The 21791-nt window shown below is 45.7% G+C and overlaps 1 protein-coding gene across 1 annotated transcript in view; it reads right to left on the reverse strand.

The window, feature by feature from the left end:
- The window catches only part of SPAG17 (sperm associated antigen 17), a 279955-nt gene that overhangs the window by 65437 nt on the left and 192727 nt on the right, over window positions 1–21791 (reverse strand). Inside the window, exons 4-5 of the mRNA XM_077299087.1 lie at window positions 5405–5536; window positions 4876–5050 (exon numbers count right to left, since the gene is read on the reverse strand). Of these exons, the coding sequence (XP_077155202.1) occupies window positions 4876–5050; window positions 5405–5536 (307 nt within the window). The remainder of the gene's footprint in view (window positions 1–4875; window positions 5051–5404; window positions 5537–21791) is intronic.

Below are 21791 nucleotides of genomic sequence, written 5' to 3' on the forward strand. Positions count from 1 at the left end.
TTCCTGTACATAGGAGCAGTATTATAGTAGTTATATTCTTGTACATAGGAGCAGTATTATAGTAGTTATATTCTTGTACATAGGAGCAGTATTATAGTAGTTATATTCTTGTACATAGGAGCAGTATTATAGTAGTTATATTCTTGTACACAGGGGCAGTATTATAGTAGTTATATTCTTGTACATAGGGGGCAGTATTATAGTAGTTATATTCTTGTACATAGGAGCAGTATTATAGTAGTTATATTCTTGTACATAGGAACAGTATTATAGCAGTTATATTCTTGTACATAGGGGCAGTATTATAGTAGTTATATTCTTGTACATAGGGGCAGTATTATAGTAGTTATATTCTTTTACATAGGAGCAGTATTATAGTAGTTATATTCTTGTACATAGGAACAGTATTATAACAGTTATATTCTTGTACATAGGGGCAGTATTATAGTAGTTATATTCTTGTACATAGGAGCAGTATTATAGTAGTTATATTCTTGTACATAGGAGCAGTATTATAGTAGTTATATTCCTGTACATAGGGGCAGTATTATAGTAGTTATATTCTTGTACATAGGGGCAGTATTATAGTAGTTATATTCTTGTACATAGGGGCAGTATTATAGTAGTTATATTGTTGTATATAGGAGCAGTATTATAGTAGTTATATTCTTGTACATAGGAGCAGTATTATAGTAGTTATATTCTTGTACATAGGGGCAGTATTATAGTAGTTATATTCTTTTACATAGGAGCAGTATTATAGTAGTTATATTCTTGTACATAGGAACAGTATTATAACAGTTATATTCTTGTACATAGGGGCAGTATTATAGTAGTTATATTCTTGTACATAGGAGCAGTATTATAGTAGTTATATTCTTGTATATAGGGGCAGTATTATAGTAGTTATATTCCTGTACATAGGAGCAGTATTATAGTAGTTATATTCTTGTACATAGGAGCAGTATTATAGTAGTTATATTCTTGTACATAGGAGCAGTATTATAGTAGTTATATTCTTGTACATAGGAGCAGTATTATAGTAGTTATATTCTTGTACACAGGGGCAGTATTATAGTAGTTATATTCTTGTACATAGGAGCAGTATTATAGTAGTTATATTCTTGTACATAGGAGCAGTATTATAGTAGTTATATTCTTGTATATAGGGGCAGTATTATAGTAGTTATATTCCTGTACATAGGAGCAGTATTATAACAGTTATATTCTTGTACATAGGGGCAGTATTATAGTAGTTATATTCTTGTACATAGGAGCAGTATTATAGTAGTTATATTCTTGTACATAGGAGCAGTATTATAGTAGTTATATTCCTGTACATAGGGGCAGTATTATAGTAGTTATATTCTTGTACATAGGGGCAGTATTATAGTAGTTATATTCTTGTACATAGGGGCAGTATTATAGTAGTTATATTGTTGTATATAGGAGCAGTATTATAGTAGTTATATTCTTGTACATAGGAGCAGTATTATAGTAGTTATATTCTTGTACATAGGGGCAGTATTATAGTAGTTATATTCTTTTACATAGGAGCAGTATTATAGTAGTTATATTCTTGTACATAGGAACAGTATTATAACAGTTATATTCTTGTACATAGGGGCAGTATTATAGTAGTTATATTCTTGTACATAGGAGCAGTATTATAGTAGTTATATTCTTGTACATAGGAGCAGTATTATAGTAGTTATATTCTTGTACATAGGAGCAGTATTATAGTAGTTATATTCTTGTACATAGGGGGCAGTATTATAGTAGTTATATTCTTGTACATAGGGGCAGCATTATAGTAGTTATATTCTTGTACATAGGGGCAGTATTATAGTAGTTATATTCTTGTACATAGGGGCAGTATTATAGTAGTTATATTCTTGTACATAGGGGCAGTATTATAGTAGTTATATTGTTGTATATAGGAGCAGTATTATAGTAGTTATATTCTTGTACATAGGGGCAGTATTATAGTAGTTTTATTCTTGTACATAGAGGCAATATTATAGTAGTTATATTCTTGTACATAGGAGCAGTATTATAGTAGTTATATTCTTGTACATAGGGGCAGTATTATAGTAGTTATATTCTTGTACATAGGGGCAGTATTATAGTAGTTTTATTCTTGTACATAGGAGCAGTATTATAGTAGTTATATTCTTGTACATAGGAGCAGTATTATAGTAGTTATATTCTTGTACATAGGGGCAGTATTATAGTAGTTATATTCTTGTACATAGGAGCAGTATTATAGTAGTTATATTCTTGTACATAGGGGCAGTATTATAGTAGTTTTATTCTTGTACATAGGAGCAGTATTATAGTAGTTATATTCTTGTACATAGGAGCAGTATTATAGTAGTTATATTCTTGTACATAGGGGCAGTATTATAGTAGTTATATTCTTGTACATAGGGGCAGTATTATAGTAGTTTTATTCTTGTACATAGGAGCAGTATTATAGTAGTTATATTCTTGTACATAGGAGCAGTATTATAGTAGTTATATTCTTGTACATAGGGGCAGTATTATAGTAGTTATATTCTTGTACATAGGAGCAGTATTATAGTAGTTATATTCTTGTACATAGGGGCAGTATTATAGTAGTTATATTCTTGTACATAGGAGCAGTATTATAGTAGTTATATTCTTGTACATAGGAGCAGTATTATAGTAGTTATATTCTTGTACATAGGGGCAGTATTATAGTAGTTATATTCTTGTACATAGGAGCAGTATTATAGTAGTTATATTCTTGTACATAGGGGCAGTATTATAGTAGTTATATTCTTGTACATAGGAGCAGTATTATAGTAGTTATATTCTTGTACATAGGAGCAGTATTATAGTAGTTATATTCTTGTACATAGAGGCAGTATTATAGTAGTTATATTCTTGTACATAGGAGCAGTATTATAGTAGTTATATTCTTGTACATAGGAGCAGTATTATAGTAGTTATATTCTTGTACATAGGAGCAGTATTAGGCTACGTTCACATTTGCGGCCAGCGCCGCAGCGTCGGGCGCCGCAGCGGCGCCGCATGCGTCATGCGCCCCTATATTTAACATGGGGGCGCATGGACATGCGGCGCACTTGCGTTTTGCGCCGCATGCGTCGCTGCGGCGCCCGCGTCGGGGCGCAGAGGACGCAGCAAGTTGCATTTTTGCTGCGTCCAAATTCAATGAAAAAAACGACGCATGCGGCGCAAAACGCAGCGTTGTGCATGCGTTTTGCTGCGTTTTTGTTTGCGTTGTGCGCTGCGGCGCCGACGCTGCGGCGCATAACGCAAATGTGAACGTAGTCTTATAGTAGTTATATTCTTGTACATAGGAGCAGTATTATAGTAGTTATATTCTTGTACATAGGGGCAGTATTATAGTAGTTATATTCTTGTACATAGGAGCAGTATTATAGTAGTTATATTCTTGTACATAGGGGCAGTATTATAGTAGTTTTATTCGTGTACATAGGAGCAGTATTATAGTAGTTATATTCTTGTACATAGGAGCAGTATTATAGTAGTTATATTCTTGTACATAGGGGCAGTATTATAGTAGTTATATTCTTGTACATAGGAGCAGTATTATAGTAGTTATATTCTTGTACATAGGGGCAGTATTATAGTAGTTTTATTCTTGTACATAGGAGCACTATTATAGTAGTTATATTCTTGTACATAGGAGCAGTATTATAGTAGTTATATTCTTGTACATAGGGGCAGTATTATAGTAGTTATATTCTTGTACATAGGGGCAGTATTATAGTAGTTTTATTCTTGTACATAGGGGCAGTATTATAGTAGTTATATTCTTGTACATAGGAGCAGTATTATAGTAGTTATATTCTTGTACATAGGAGCAGTATTATAGTAGTTATATTCTTGTACATAGGGGCAGTATTATAGTAGTTATATTCTTGTACATAGGAGCAGTATTATAGTAGTTATATTCTTGTACATAGGGGCAGTATTATAGTAGTTATATTCTTGTACATAGGAGCAGTATTATAGTAGTTATATTCTTGTACATAGGAGCAGTATTATAGTAGTTATATTCTTGTACATAGGGGCAGTATTATAGTAGTTATATTCTTGTACATAGGGGCAGTATTATAGCAGTTATATTCTTGTACATAGGGGCAGTATTACAGTAATTATATTCTTGTACATAGGAGCAGTATTATAGTAGTTATATTCTTGTACATAGGAGGCAGTATTATAGTAGTTATATTCTTGTACATAGGAGCAGTATTATAGTAGTTATATTCTTGTACATAGGGGCAGTATTATAGTAGTTATATTCCTGTACATAGGAGCAGTATTATAGTAGTTATATTCTTGTACATAGGAGGCAGTATTATAGTAGTTATATTCTTGTACATAGAGGCAGTATTATAGTAGTTATATTCTTGTACATAGGAGGCAGTATTATAGTAGTTATATTCTTGTACATAGGGGCAGTATTATAGTAGTTATATTCTTGTACATAGGGGCAGTATTATAGTAGTTATATTCTTGTACATAGGAGCAGTATTATAGTAGTTATATTCTTGTACATAGGGGCAGTATTATAGTAGTTATATTCCTGTACATAGGGGCAGTATTATAGTAGTTATATTCTTGTACATAGGAGGCAGTATTATAGTACTAATATTCTTGTACATAGGGGCAGTATTATAGTAGTTATATTCTTGTACATAGGAGCAGTATTATAGTAGTTATATTCTTGTACATAGGGGCAGTATTATAGTAGTTATATTCTTGTACATAGGGGCAGTATTGTAGTAGTTATTTTCTTGTAGCTTATGACGTGACTTTCTTGCGTTATGTAATGTTGTTATCACAGGACTGATTTCTTACCTATGTACATGTTGGTGCCGTCCTCTTCCCCCCGGCGTTTCAGCGCGGTGTCTTTCTTCACAGCAGGTTCCGCCTCTGGCAGTTTTTTCCCTTTGGTCTTCGCAGAACCTCTTGCGCTTAATACTTTGCCCTTTGGGCTTTTCATTGCCTTTTGTTTCCCTCTGTCTTCTGGCAGCTAAAGATGAAGAACGAATACAGAATAGATTACGTTGTGTCACGCACCGGTCCTCCATGCTCGCTTTGCTCCTGGTCATGGCTCATCTGAGCTACTGTCTCTCTGGTGTCTGCTATAGTAAGTCTGTCCATTATCCAGGCATCGATGGCCCCTATGGTCACCACACAATGGTGGGCTCTTCATGTAGAATATCCGCCAATAAGAGGGGGATTCTATCAGTCTGGACCCATGTAACGGTTTGTACTGGTTCCTGCTGGTCACTGGTGGAGTATTGGCCGCCTGGTCTCACTATTGCACTGCTGAGGACACAATGCGGCGGAACGTAAGCGCAACCTCTCGGCTCCAGGGCCTCACCTTCTTCTCGGCCTCCCTCCGCAGCATATCCTTCTGCTTGATGATCAGGAACTGGAATTTGAGCAGTTTGGCCACCAGTAATGGAGGTAAGGTCTCCCCGGAGTCCAGGAGGGTCTTGGCTGCTTCTGTCACCTGTGGAGCAGAAATGGAAACGTTCCGGGAGTTACAGAGGAGAGAAAAGGTGCGTAATATCATCAGAGGAGGACATAGGAGTCCCCCATCCTGGGAAACGGAGACTGAACATCAAGGGTTAATCTCCACCTAACACCCAGAATAACATGGAGTACTAATCCTGAGACTCCAGCCACCTCCAGAGCTGCGGTCACTATACTGCTGTTATATCGTGTCTTATCCTCCAGAGCTGCTCTCACTGTTCTGCTGTTACATCTTGTCTTATCCTCCAGTCACCTCCAGAGCTGCACTCACTATTCTGCTGTTACATTGTGTCTTATCCTCCAGTCACCTCCAGAGCTGCACTCACTATTCTGCTGTTCCATCAAGTGTTATCCTCCAGTCACCCCCAGAGCTGCAGTCACTATTCTGCTGTTACATCATGTCTTATCCTCTAGAGCTGCATTTGTTTGTCTTGCCAATGTCACCAGGATCCACTGAATTTCATATTATGGACCCTTGACCAAAAGGGCTTAAAGGGAACCTGTCACCTCAATATCGAAGGTGAGCTAAGCCCACCGGCATCAGGGGCTTATCTACAGTATTCTGGAATGTAGATGTGTCCTAAAAGATGAGAAAAACAGGTTACATTATACTCACCCAGGGGCGGTCCCGGTCCGGTTCTGGTCCGGTGGGTGTCGCGGTCCGGGGCCTCCATCTTCTTACGATGACGTCCTCTTCTTGTCTTCATGCTGCGGCTCCCGCTCCGGTGTTCTGATTTGTCCTGTTGAGGGCAGAGCAAAGATCTGCAGTGCGCAGGCACCAGGAAAGGTCAGAGAGGCCCAGCACCTACGCACTGCAGTACTTTGCTCTGTCCTCAACAGGACAAATCAGTACACCGGAGCGGGAGCCGCAGCGTGAAGACAAGAAGAGGACGTCATTGTAAGAAGATGGAGGCCCCGGACCGCGACGCCCATCAGACCAGAACAGAACCGGGACCGCCCCTGGGTGATTATAATCTAACCTCTTTTTCTCATCTTCCAGGATACATCGGGGGCTTATCTACAGCATTACAGAATCATTACAGACTGCTGGAGATAAGCCCCTGATGGAGGTGGGCTTAGCTCACCTTCGATTTTGGGGGTGACAGGTTGCCTTTACGGAGTGTGACTGGATGGAAGTTGTGGATCCTGTGATAAGAGGCACCAGGGGTGCCCAATACGAGCGGCTGGCATCTGTTTAGGCTGTTGTTCCCGCTGCTGTTCTTGCTGCTGTATCTGGTGCTGTTCTGGGTTATAGGCCGGTGCTGTTTCTGGAACCGCTCCGGGTGCTGCTCCTTCTGCGGTTTCTGGTGCTGTTCCAAGTGATGGGTCACTGATGCTCCTGCTGCTGTTTCTGGTGCTGTTCTGAGTGATGGGCTGGGTCTGGTTTCTGGTGCCGCCCCAGGTGCTGCTCCTGCTGTTGATTCTGATGCTGTTCGGGGTCATGGGCCGGTGCTGTTTCTAGTGCTTTTCCTGCTGCTGTTTCTAATGCTGTGAGTGGTGCTGTACCGGGTCACTTGTACCGGTGTTTCTGGTGCCTCCCCTGGTGCTGCTCCTGCTGTTTCTGGTGCTTTTCCTGGTGCTACTTCTGGTGTTGTTCGGGGTCATGGGTCGGTGTTTCTGGTGCTTTTCCTGCTGCTGTGTCTGGTGCTGTACCGGGTCATGAGCCAGTGTTTCTGGTGCCGCCCCGGGTGCAGCTCCTGCTGTTGATTGTGGTGCTATTCTGGGTCATGGGCCGATGCTGTTTGTGGTGCTTTTTGGGGTGATGGGCCGGTGTTTCTGGTGCTGCTCCTGCTGCTGTTTCTGGTGCTGTTCTGGGTCATGGGCCGGTGCTGTTTCTGGTGCTTTTCCTGGTGCTGTTTCTGGTGCCGCCCTGGGTGCTGCTCCTGCTGTTGATTCTGGTGCTGTTCTTGCTGCTGTTTCTGGTGCTGTACCGGGTCATGGGCCGGTGCTGTTTCTGGTGCCGCCCTGGGTGCTGCTCCTGCTGTTTCTGGTGCGGCTCCTGCTGTTGATTCTGGTGCTGTTCTGGGTCATGGGCCGATGCGGTTTCTGGTGCTTTTCCTGGTGCTGTTTCTGGTGCCGCCCTGGGTGCTGCTCCTGCTCTTTCTGGAGCGGCTCCTGCTGTTGATTCTGGTGCTGTTCTGGGTCATGGGCCGGTGCTGCTTCTCGTGCTTTTCCTGGTGCTGTTTCTGGTGCCGCCCCGGGTGTTGCTCCTGCTGCTGCTCCTGCTGTTGATTCTGGTGCTGTTCTTGCTGCTGTTTCTGGTGCTGTACCAGGTCATGGGCCGGTGACTGGCACCTCTGCTGGTTGCGCTGATGTTTGGGGAACGTTTGTAGAGATGCTGTTGAGCTGTCACTGGGTGGCAATGATGAACCCTGGATATTGGGGGTAGTGGTGTGCAATGCTGTCTGGCCTGGGGGGGGGGGCGTCTGAATCAATGGGAGTCCCACAATCCGGGGCTATAAAGAGGCCAATTAAGCCTTCGCCCGGCGGAGCAGCCCCCCTCCACTATCCCCACCTAATTGGGGTGAAATCGGGGTATTGAGTTTCCTGAGGGCGATGACAGAAGTGGGAACACACAGCTGGCGCAGCAGATGTGTGGCACAGGCGGACCCCCGCTTCACTGCACTTTTATGGCTGGCTTTTTACAGCTTGTTTCCACCAAGTCTCCAACATCTGGAGCTTCTCCTCCGAGCCCCATATACACTGCAAAGTCATAAAATAACCCCAAACTGCCCCATAAAAGCTGCTGATGGCTCTGGGGCCGTGGGGGGCGGAATGTGGGGGGCTGTGATAGCGGACGCAGCTTAGATCTCCCCATTACACCCCGCTGCTATCTGTCTTTCTTGGGTGCAGTATTTGCTTTATGTGTAACAAGAGGATAAATGAGGTGATGTGAACGCTCTGACAAGCCCCCTCTCCCTGGCGCCCCTTCTCCCAGCCAGCACCCCCTCTCCGCAGAGACCCCTTCTTCCCTTCCTTGTAACAATTAGGCCCTTTTGCCATGTGGTGTCAATTTCTGCTGGAGGGGCCTGTGAGCGAGTGCCGAGCTCATGATCAGCAGGCTTTTTATTGTATTAGAGCGGTTTCCAGGGAGTGATCACGCCTGGTACATCTGTGCATTGACATCCCGCTCCATGCAGCCGACGTCCCGCTCCATGAAGCCGACATCCCGCTCCATGAAGCCGACATCCCGCTCCATGCAGCCGACGTCCCGCTCCATGCGGCCAACATCCCGCTCCATGCAGCCGACATCCCGCTCCATGCGGCCGATGTCCCATGCTGGGCACTGGAGGTTACATGTGTCTCCACAGATACAGGGCTGAGGTTGTACCATGGCACAGCTCAGTGCCATTTGGTAAAAACAATGGTGAAGCAACTAAACAACTTCACCGCTGCTTCATCTGGCAACACTGTGCTCTGCTGACGTGCAGGAATGGCCTCCGTCACACAGAGCAGATTACTGACAGCACATGATCAGGGGACAGAAAGTAAGATGGGCCAGTGTGCTTCCGTTTGACATTACCCTGCACCTGTATCTCCTCTTACACCTGAGATTACCCTGCACTTGCATCTCCTCTTACACCTGAGATTACCCTGCACCTGTATCTCCTCTTACACCTGAGATTACCCTGCACCTGTATCTACTCTAACACCTGAGATTACCCTGCACCTGTATCTACTCTAACACCTGAGATTACCCTGCACCTGTATCTCCTCTTATACCTGAGATTACCCTGCACCTGTATCTCCTCTTACACCTGAGATTACCCTGCACTTGTATCTCCTCTTACACCTGAGATTATACAGCATGTGCATCTCCTATTACATCTGAGATTATACTGCACCTGTATCTCCTCAAACCTGAGATTACCCTGCACCTGTATCTTATTACACCTGAGATTATCCTGCACCTGTATCTCCTCTCACACCTGAGATTATCCTGCACCTGTATCTCCTCTTAAACCTGAGATTATCCTGCACCTGTATCTCCTCTTACACCTGAGATTATACTGCACCTGTATCTCCTCAAACCTGAGATTACCCTGCACCTGTATCTCATTACACCTGAGATTATCCTGCACCTTTATCTCCTCTTACACCTGAGATTGTCCTGCACCTGTATCGCCTCTTACACCTAAGATTATCCTGCACCTGTATCTCCTCTTACACCTGAGATTATCCTGCACCTGTATCTCCTCTTACACCTGAGATTACCCTGCACCTGTATCTCCTCTTACACCTGAGATTACCCTGCACCTGTATCTCCTCTAATACCTGAGATTACCCTGCACCTGTATCTCCTCTTACACCTGAGATTACCCTGCACCTGTATCTCCTCTTAACCTGAGATTACCCTGCACCTGTATCTCTTCTAACACCTGAGATTACCCTGCACCTGTATCTCCTTTAACACCTGAGATTACCCTGCACCTGTATCTCCTCTAACACCTGAGATTACTCTGCACCTGTATCTCCTCTAACACCTGAGATTACCCTGCACTTGTATCTCCTCTTACACCTGAGATTACCCTGCACCTGTATCTTCTCTTACATCTGAGATTATCCTGCACCTGTATCTCCTCTAATACCTGAGATTACCCTGCACCTGTATCTCCTCTTACACCTGAGATTACCCTGCACCTGCTCTTACACCTTAGATTATCCTGCACCTGTATCTCCTCTTACACCTGAGATTATCTTGCACCTGTATCTCCTCTTACACTTGAGATTACCCTGCACCTGTATCTCCTCTTACACCTGAGATTATCTTGCACCTGTATCTCCTCTTACACCTGAGATTACCCTGCACCTGTATCTCCTCTTACATCTGAGATTATACTGCACCTGTATCTCCTCTTAAACCTGAGATTACCCTGCACCTGTATCTCATTACACCTGAGATTAACCTGCATCTGTATCTCCTCTTACACCTGAGAATACCCTGCCCCTGTATCTCCTCTTACACCTGAGATTACCCTGCACCTGTATCTCCCCTAAATTACCCCGCACCTGTATCTCCTCTTACACCTGAGATTACCCTGCACCTGTATCTCCTCTAACACCTGAGATTACCCTGCACCTGTATCTCCTCTAACACCTGAGATTACCCTGCACCTCTATCTCCTCTAACACCTGAGATTAACCTGCACCTGTATCTCCTCTTACACCTGAGATTACCCTGCACTTGTATCTCCTCTTACACCTGAGATTACCCTGCACCTGTATCTTCTCTTACATCTGAGATTATCCTGCACCTGTATCTCCTCTAATACCTGAGATTACCCTGCACCTGTATCTCCTCTTACACCTGAGATTACCCTGCACCTGTATCTTCTTACATCTGAGATTATCCTGCACCTGTATCTCCTCTAATACCTGAGATTACCCTGCACCTGTATCTCCTCTAATTCATGAGATTACCCTGCACCTGTATCTCCTCTTACACCTGAGATTACCTTGTACCTGTATCTCCTCTTACACCTGAGATTACCCTGCACCTGTATCTCCTCTAACACCTGAGATTACCCTGCACCTGTATCTCCTCTAACACCTGAGATTAACCTGCACCTGTATCTCCTCTTACACCTGAGATTACCCTGCACTTGTATCTTCTCTTACACCTGAGATTACCCTGCACCTGTATTTCCTTACATCTGAGATTACCCTGCACCTGTATCTTTTCTAATACCTGAGATTACCCTGCACCTGTAGCTCCTCTTACACCTGAGATTAACCTGCACCTGTATCTCCTCTTACACCTGAGATTACCCTGCACCTGTATCTCCTCTTACACCTGACATTACCCTGCACCCGTATCTCCCTTAAATTACCCTGCACCTGTATCTCCTCTTACACCTGAGATTACCCTGTACCTGTATCTCCTCTAACACCTGAGATTACCCTGCACCTGTATCTCCTCTAACACCTGAGATTACCCTGCACCTCTATCTCCTCTAACACCTGAGATTAACCTGCACCTGTATCTCCTCTTACACCTGAGATTATACAGCATGTGTATCTCCTCTTACACCTGAGATTACCCTGCACTTGTATGTCCTCTTACATCTGAGATTACCCTGCACCTGTATCTCCTCTTACACCTGAGATTATTCTGCACCCGTATCTCCTCTTACACCTGAGATTATGCTGCACCTGTATTTCCTCTTACACCTGAGATTACCCTGTACCAATATCTCCTCTTACACCTGAGATTACCCTGCACCTGTATCATGTCTTACACCTGAGATTACCTTGCACCTTTATCTACTCATACTCTTGAGATTATCCTGCACCTGTATCTCCTCTTACACCTGAGATTACCCTGCACCTGTATCTCCTCTTACACCTGAGATTACCCTGCACCTGTATCTGCTCTTACACCTTAGATTATCCTGCACCTGTATCTCCTCTTACACCTGAGATTATCTTGCACCTGTATCTCCTCTTACACTTGAGATTACCCTGCACCTGTATCTCCTCTTACACCTGAGATTATACTGCACCTGTATCTCCTCAAACCTGAGATTACCCTGCACCTGTATCTCATTACACCTGAGATTATCCTGCACCTGTATCTCCTCTCACACCTGAGATTACCCTGCACCTTTAACTCCTCTTACACCTGAGATTATCCTGCACCTGTATCTCCTCTCACACCTGAGATTACCCTGCACCTTTAACTCCTCTTACACCTGAGAATATCCTGCACCTGTATCTCCTCTCACACCTGAGATTATCCTGCACCTGTATCTCCTCTTAAACCTGAGATTATCCTGCACCTGTATCTCCTCTTACACCTGAGATTATACTGCACCTGTATCTCCTCAAACCTGAGATTACCCTGCACCTGTATCTCATTACACCTGAGATTATCCTGCACCTTTATCTCCTCTTACACCTGAGATTGTCCTGCACCTGTATCTCCTCTTACACCTAAGATTATCCTGCACCTGTATCTCCTCTTACACCTGAGATTATCTTGCACCTGTATCTCCTCTTACACCTGAGATTACCCTGCACCTGTATCTCCTCTTACACCTGAGATTACCCTACACCTGTATTTCCTCTAATACCTGAGATTACCCTGCACCTGTATCTCCTCTTACACCTGAGATTACCCTGCACCTGTATCTCCTCTTAACCTGAGATTACCCTGCACCTGTATCTCCTCTAACACCTGAGATTACCCTGCACCTGTATCTCCTTTAACACCTGAGATTACCCTGCACCTGTATCTCCTCTAACACCTGAGATTACCCTGCACCTGTATCTCCTCTTACACCTGAGATTACCCTGCACCTGTATCTCCTCTTACACCTGACATTACCCTGCACCCGTATCTCCCTTAAATTACCCTGCACCTGTATCTCCTCTTACACCTGAGATTACCCTGTACCTGTATCTCCTCTAACACCTGAGATTACCCTGCACCTGTATCTCCTCTAACACCTGAGATTACCCTGCACCTCTATCTCCTCTAACACCTGAGATTAACCTGCACCTGTATCTCCTCTTACACCTGAGATTATACAGCATGTGTATCTCCTCTTACACCTGAGATTACCCTGCACTTGTATGTCCTCTTACATCTGAGATTACCCTGCACCTGTATCTCCTCTTACACCTGAGATTATTCTGCACCCGTATCTCCTCTTACACCTGAGATTATGCTGCACCTGTATTTCCTCTTACACCTGAGATTACCCTGTACCAATATCTCCTCTTACACCTGAGATTACCCTGCACCTGTATCATGTCTTACACCTGAGATTACCTTGCACCTTTATCTACTCATACTCTTGAGATTATCCTGCATCTGTATCTCCTCTTACACCTGAGATTACCCTGCACCTGTATCTCCTCTTACACCTGAGATTACCCTGCACCTGTATCTGCTCTTACACCTTAGATTATCCTGCACCTGTATCTCCTCTTACACCTGAGATTATCTTGCACCTGTATCTCCTCTTACACTTGAGATTACCCTGCACCTGTATCTCCTCTTACACCTGAGATTATACTGCACCTGTATCTCCTCAAACCTGAGATTACCCTGCACCTGTATCTCATTACACCTGAGATTATCCTGCACCTGTATCTCCTCTCACACCTGAGATTACCCTGCACCTTTAACTCCTCTTACACCTGAGATTATCCTGCACCTGTATCTCCTCTCACACCTGAGATTACCCTGCACCTTTAACTCCTCTTACACCTGAGAATATCCTGCACCTGTATCTCCTCTCACACCTGAGATTATCCTGCACCTGTATCTCCTCTTAAACCTGAGATTATCCTGCACCTGTATCTCCTCTTACACCTGAGATTATACTGCACCTGTATCTCCTCAAACCTGAGATTACCCTGCACCTGTATCTCATTACACCTGAGATTATCCTGCACCTTTATCTCCTCTTACACCTGAGATTGTCCTGCACCTGTATCTCCTCTTACACCTAAGATTATCCTGCACCTGTATCTCCTCTTACACCTGAGATTATCTTGCACCTGTATCTCCTCTTACACCTGAGATTACCCTGCACCTGTATCTCCTCTTACACCTGAGATTACCCTACACCTGTATTTCCTCTAATACCTGAGATTACCCTGCACCTGTATCTCCTCTTACACCTGAGATTACCCTGCACCTGTATCTCCTCTTAACCTGAGATTACCCTGCACCTGTATCTCCTCTAACACCTGAGATTACCCTGCACCTGTATCTCCTTTAACACCTGAGATTACCCTGCACCTGTATCTCCTCTAACACCTGAGATTACCCTGCACCTGTATCTCCTCTAACACCTGAGATTACCCTGCACTTGTATCTCCTCTTACACCTGAGATTACCCTGCACCTGTATCTTCTCTTACATCTGAGATTATCCTGCACCTGTATCTCCTCTAATACCTGAGATTACCCTGCACCTGTATCTCCTCTTACACCTGAGATTACCCTGCACCTGCTCTTACACCTTAGATTATCCTGCACCTGTATCTCCTCTTACACCTGAGATTATCTTGCACCTGTATCTCCTCTTACACTTGAGATTACCCTGCACCTGTATCTCCTCTTACACCTGAGATTATCTTGCACCTGTATCTCCTCTTACACCTGAGATTACCCTGCACCTCCTCTTACATCTGAGATTATACTGCACCTGTATCTCCTCTTAAACCTGAGATTACCCTGCACCTGTATCTCATTACACCTGAGATTAACCTGCATCTGTATCTCCTCTTACACCTGAGAATACCCTGCACCTGTATCTCCTCTTACACCTGAGATTACCCTGCACCTGTATCTCCCCTAAATTACCCCGCACCTGTATCTCCTCTTACACCTGAGATTACCCTGCACCTGTATCTCCTCTAACACCTGAGATTACCCTGCACCTGTATCTCCTCTAACACCTGAGATTACCCTGCACCTGTATCTCCTCTAACACCTGAGATTAACCTGCACCTGTATCTCCTCTAACACCTGAGATTACTCTGCACCTGTATCTCCTCTTACACCTGAGATTATACTGCACCTGTATCTCCTCAAACCTGAGATTACCCTGCACCTGTATTTCATTACACCTGAGATTATCCTGCACCTGTATCTCCTCTCACACCTGAGATTACCCTGCACCTTTAACTCTTCTTACACCTGAGATTATCCTGCACCTGTATCTCCTCTTACACCTTAGATTATCCTGCACCTGTATCTCCTCTTACACCTGAGATTATCTTGCACCTGTATCTCCTCTTACATCTGAGATTATACTGCACCTGTATCTCCTCAAACCTGAGATTATCCTGCACCTGTATCTCCTCTTACACCTGAGATTATACTGCACCTGTATCTCCTCAAACCTGAGATTACCCTGCACCTGTATCTCATTACACCTGAGATTATCCTGCACCTTTATCTCCTCTTACACCTGAGATTGTCCTGCACCTGTATCTCCTCTTACACCTAAGATTATCCTGCAACTGTATCTCCTCTTACACCTGAGATTACCCTGCACCTGTATCTCCTCTTACACCTGAGATTACCCTGCACCTGTATCTCCTCTAATACCTGAGATTACCCTGCACCTGTATCTCCTCTAACACCTGAGATTACCCTGCACCTGTATCTCCTTTAACACCTGAGATTACCCTGCACCTGTATCTCCTCTAACACCTGAGATTACCCTGCACCTGTATCTCCTCTAACACCTGAGATCACCCTGCACTTGTATCTCCTCTTACACCTGAGATTACCCTGCACCTGTATCTTCTCTTACATCTGAGATTACCCTGCACCTGTATCTCCTCTTACACCTGAGATTACCCTGCACCTGTATCTCCTCTTACACTTGAGATTATCCTGCACCTGTATCTCCTCTAATACCTTAGATTATCCTGCACCTGTATCTCCTCTTACACCTGAGATTATCTTGCACCTGTATCTCTTCTTACACTTGAGATTACCCTGCACCTGTATCTCCTCTTACACCTGAGATTATCTTGCACCTGTATCTCCTCTTACACCTGAGATTACCCTGCACCTGTATCTCCTCTTACATCTGAGATTATACTGCACCTGTATCTCCTCTTAAACCTGAGATTACCCTGCACCTGTATCTCATTACACCTGAGATTAACCTGCATCTGTATCTCCTCTTACACCTGAGAATACCCTGCACCTGTATCTCCTCTTACACCTGAGATTACCCTGCACCTGTATCTCCCCTAAATTACCCCGCACCTGTATCTCCTCTTACACCTGAGATTACCCTGCACCTGTATCTCCTCTAACACCTGAGATTACCCTGCACCTGTATCTCCTCTAACACCTGAGATTACCCTGCACCTCTATCTCCTCTAACACCTGAGATTAACCTGCACCTGTATCTCCTCTTACACCTGAGATTACCCTGCACTTGTATCTCCTCTTACACCTGAGATTACCCTGCACCTGTATCTTCTCTTACATCTGAGATTATCCTGCACCTGTATCTCCTCTAATACCTGAGATTACCCTGCACCTGTATCTCCTCTTACACATGAGATTACCCTGCACCTGTATCTTCTTACATCTGAGATTATCCTGCACCTGTATCTCCTCTAATACCTGAGATTACCCTGCACCTGTATCTCCTCTTACACCTGAGATTACCTTGCACCTGTATCTGCTCTTACACCTTAGATTATCCTGCACCTGTATCTCCTCTTACACCTGAGATTATCTTGCACCTGTATCTCCTCTTACACTTGAGATTACCCTGCACCTGTATCTCCTCTTACACCTGAGATTATCTTGCACCTGTATCTCCTCTTACACCTGAGATTACCCTGCACCTGTATCTCCTCTTACATCTGAGATTATACTGCACCTGTATCTCCTCTTAAACCTGAGATTACCCTGCACCTGTATCTCATTACACCTGAGATTAACCTGCATCTGTATCTCCTCTTACACCTGAGAATACCCTGCACCTGTATCTCCTCTTACACCTGAGATTACCCTGCACCTGTATCTCCCCTAAATTACCCCGCACCTGTATCTCCTCTCACACCTGAGATTACCCTGCACCTGTATCTCCTCTAACACCTGAGATTACCCTGCACCTGTATCTTCTCTTACACCTGAGATTAACCTGCACCTGTATCTCCTCTTACACCTGAGATTACCTTGCACTTGTATCTCCTCTTACACCTGAGATTATACAGCATGTGTATCTCCTCTTACACCTGAGATTACCCTGCACTTGTATGTCCTCTTACATCTGAGATTACCCTGCACCTGTATCTCCTCTTACACCTGAGTTTATTCTGCACCTGTATCTCCTCTTACACCTGAGATTATCCTGCACCTGTATTTCCTCTTACACCTGAGATTACCCTGTACCTGTATCTCCTCTTACACCTGAGATTACCCTGCACCTGTATCATGTCTTACACCTGAGATTACCTTGCACCTGTATCTACTCATACTCCTGAGATTATCCTGCACCTGTATCTCCTCTTACATCTGAGATTACCCTGCACCTGTATCTCCTCTTACACCTGAGATTATCTTGCACCTGTATCTCCTCCTAAACCTGAGATTACCCTGCACCTGTATCTCCTCTTAAACCTGAGATTACCCTGCACCTGTATCTCCTCTTACACCTGAGATTATCTTGCACCTGTATCTCCTCCTAAACCTGAGATTACCCTGCACCTGTATCTCCTCTTAAACCTGAGATTACCCTGCACCTGTATCTCATTACACCTGAGATTATCCTGCACCTGTATCTCCTCTTACACCTGATTACTCTGCACCTGTATCTCCTCTTACACCTGAGATTATCCTGCACTTGTATCTTCTCTTACACCTGAGATTATCCAGCATGTGTATCTCCTCTTACACCTGAGATCACCCTGCACCTGTATCTCTTCTTACACCTGAGATTATCCTGCACCTTATACCTGAGATTTTCTTGCATGTCACTTCTACTTTTCTCTGTTTAGACCTGCTATGGCGCAGGACAGTATCCATCTGGCGACATCACATGAGGACTCGGCACGTCCTTGGCATTAACGACTCCACTTTTGCTCATTTCTGGCTCATTACTGATGTTACTTGTGTGTTAGTGTAAACAGTGAGCCTAGGGATGGCGGCGTTAATCGTCCACTTCAGCGCGTGCTTGCTCTGGGCCCGCTCACTACAGACCTGCTGAATGACAAGTCGCTGGGAGCTTTCACAGTGGCTCAGATCTTTCAAGCCGTGGTCAGGAGACTGACAGTAATCGCGGTGAAGTCCCGGCCTCCACTAGAAGGCTGATAACTTATGAAAAGTCCTCAAATCCCCCTGCACTTCTGAGAGAGAACCTGCCAGAACCATTACACAGAGATTAACCCGTCTGACCACAGAAGAGCGCCACCGGGAACTGATGGTCTAGAAACGAGACGAGGGCAGAAAGATGGACGTTTAGTCTTACATGTCCCCTTATAACATTTACACTGCCATCCAAGTACAATATATATAATACCGCTATATAGTGTATACATGACAGTACCATATAATGAACATTACTATACAGTACCCACAGAATACTGCAGAAACGCTGAACACATCAGCATCAGTCAATCTTGGGTTTTCCTGTTAATATTGGAATGTGCAGACTGTAGATTCAGAATGAAGGAAGCGAAACCTCAAAGGAAAGAACACATATGGAAATAAGAAGCAAAGGAACATAATAAGTGCTACCCTTGATGGTGTCCTCAAGTGCAGTCATGAAAACCATCAATCACTATGATGAAACAGGCTCTCATGAGCACCCAAGAAAGGAAGACCAAGAATGACCTCTGCTGCAGAGGATAAGTTCATTAGAGTAATCAGCCTTAGAAACTATAAATTGACAGCATCTCAAATAACAGCCTTCATAAAACATACACAGACAAAAAGTAGAAGCCACAGCAAATAAACAGCTGTCCAGGGGAGACCATGAGGAGTGGCCTTCATGGTGGAATTGCTGCAAAGAAGCCACTACTGAGGGAAGCAAACAAGAAGAGACTAGTATGTAATGAACAGCACAAGCACCGGAGATGAGAGATGTTGAAATCTGTACTTGTGTCTCAGGAGTCATAATGTGACATTTCTGCTACCAATCGCCATGTCTGTGAGACACAGAAGAGGTGAGTGGATGGTATCTCCATGTTTGCTGCCCAGTGGAGGGGAGGTATGATGGTAGGGGAGCATGATGCACAGAAAAGGAGGTGTGATGGTGTGAGGTGAGTGAAGCATGGGGGGAGATGCGATGGTGTGAGGTGCGTGAAGCATGGAGGGGAGGTGCGATGGTGTGAGGTGCGTAAAGCATGGAGGGGAGGTGCGATGGTGTGAGGTGCGTAAAGCATGGAGGGGAGGTGCGATGTTTGAGGTGCGTGAAGCATGGAGGGAGGTGTGATGGTGTGAGGTGAATGAAGCATGGAGGGGAGGCACGATGGTGTGTGAAGCATGGAGGGGTGGTGCGATGGTGTGAGGTGAGTGAAGCATGGAGGGGAGGCACGATGCTGTGAGGTGCGTGAAGCATGGAGGGGAGGCGCGATGGTGTAAGGTGCGTGAAGCATGGAGGGGAGGCACGATGCTGTGAGGTGAGTGAAGCATTGAAGGGAGGTGCGATGGTTTGGGGTGCGTGAAGCATTGAAGGGAGGTGCGATGGTGTGAGGTGCGTGAAGCATGGAGGGGAGGTGCGATGGTTTGTGAAGCATGGAGGGGTGGTGTGAGGTGTGTGAAGCATGGAGAGGAGGCACGATGGTGTGAGGTGCGTGAAGCATGGAGGGGAGGCGTGATGGTGTAAGGTGCGTGAAGCATGGAGGGTAGGTGCGATGGTGTGAGGTGTGTGAAGCATGGAGGGGAGGTGCGATGGTGTGAGGTGCGTGAAGCATGGAGGGGAGGCGCGATGGTGTGAGATGCGATGCTGTGAGGTGTGTGAAGCATGGAGGGGAGGTGCGATGGTTTGTGAAGCATGGAGGGGTGGTGTGAGGTGTGTGAAGCATGGAGAGGAGGCACGATGGTGTGAGGTGCGTGAAGCATGGAGGGGAGGCGTGATGGTGTAAGGTGCGTGAAGCATGGAGGGGAGGTGCGATGGTGTGAGGTGTGTGAAGCATGGAGGGGAGGTGCGATGGTGTGAGGTGTGTGAAGCATGGAGGGGAGGTGCGATGGTGTGAGGTGTGAAGCATGGAGGGGAGGTGCGATGGTGTGAGGTGCGTGAAGCATGGAGGGGAGGTGCGATGGTGTGAGATGCGATGCTGTGAGGTGTGTGAAGCATGGAGGGGAGGTGCGATGGTGTGAGGTGCGTGAAGCATGGAGGGGAGGTGCGATGGTGTGAGGTGCATGAAGCATGGAGGGGAGGTGCGATGGTGTGAGGTGCGTGAAGCATGGAGGAGAGGTGCGATGGTGTGAGGTGCGTGAAGCATGGAGGAGAGGTGCGATGGTGTGAGGTGTGTGAAGCATGGAGGGGAGGTGCGATGGTGTGAGGTGCATGAAGCATGGAGGGGAGGTGCGATGGTGTGAGGTGCGTGAAGCATGGAGGGGAGGTGTGATGGTGTGAGGTGCGTAAAGCATGGAGGGGAGGTGCGATGGTGTGAGGTGCGTGAAGCATGGAGGGGAGGTGTGATGGTGTGAGGTGCGTGAAGCATGGAGGGGAGGTGCGATGGTGTGAGGTGCATGAAGCATGGAGGGGAGGTGCGATGGTGTGAGGTGCGTGAAGCATGGAGGGGAGGTGTGATGGTGTGAGGTGCGTAAAGCATGGAGGGGAGGTGCGATGGTGTGAGGTGCGTGAAGCATGGAGGGGAGGTGTGATGGTGTGAGGTGCGTGAAGCATGGAGGGGAGGTGCGATGGTGTGAGGTGCGTGAAGCATGGAGGGGAGGTGCGATGGTGTGAGGTGCATGAAGCATGGAGGGGAGGTGCGATGGTGTGAGGTGCGTGAAGCATGGAGGAGAGGTGCGATGGTGTGAGGTGCATGAAGCATGGAGGGGAGGTGCGATGCTGTGAGGTGAGTGAAGCATTGAAGGGAGGTGCGATGGTGTGAGGTGCGTAAAGCATGGAGGGGAGGCACGATGCTGTGAGGTGCGTGAAGCATGGAGGGGAGGTGCGATGCTGTGAGGTGAGTGAAGCATTGAAGGGAGGTGCGATGGTGTGAGGTGCGTGAAGCATTGAAGGGAGGCACGATGCTGTGAGGTGCGTGAAGCATGGAGGGGAGGTGCGATGCTGTGAGGTGCGTGAAGCATGGAGGGGAGGTGCGATGGTGTGAGGTGCGTGAAGCATTGAAGGGAGGTGCGATGGTGTGAGGTGCGTGAAGCATTGAAGGGAGGTGCGATGGTGTGAGGTGCGTGAAGCATTGAGGGGACGTGCGATGGTGTGAAGTGTGTGAAGCATGGAGGGGAGGTGCGATGGTGTGAGGTGCGTGAAGCATTGAAGGGAGGTGCGATGGTGTGAGGTGCGTGAAGCATGGAGGGGAGGCACGATGCTGTGAGGTGAGTGAAGCATTGAAGGGAGGTGCGATGGTTTGGGGTGCGTGAAGCATTGAAGGGAGGTGCGATGGTGTGAGGTGCGTGAAGCATGGAGGGGACGTGCGATGGTGTGAAGTGTGTGAAGCATGGAGGGGAGGTGCGATGGTGTGAGGTGCGTGAAGCATGGAGGGGAGGTGCGATGGTGTGAGGTGCGTGAAGCATGGAGGGGAGGTGCGATGGTGTGAGGTGCGTGAAGCATG

Source organism: Ranitomeya variabilis, chromosome 3 (genome assembly GCF_051348905.1).
Source record: "Ranitomeya variabilis isolate aRanVar5 chromosome 3, aRanVar5.hap1, whole genome shotgun sequence".
Classification (NCBI taxonomy): domain Eukaryota; kingdom Metazoa; phylum Chordata; class Amphibia; order Anura; family Dendrobatidae; genus Ranitomeya; species Ranitomeya variabilis.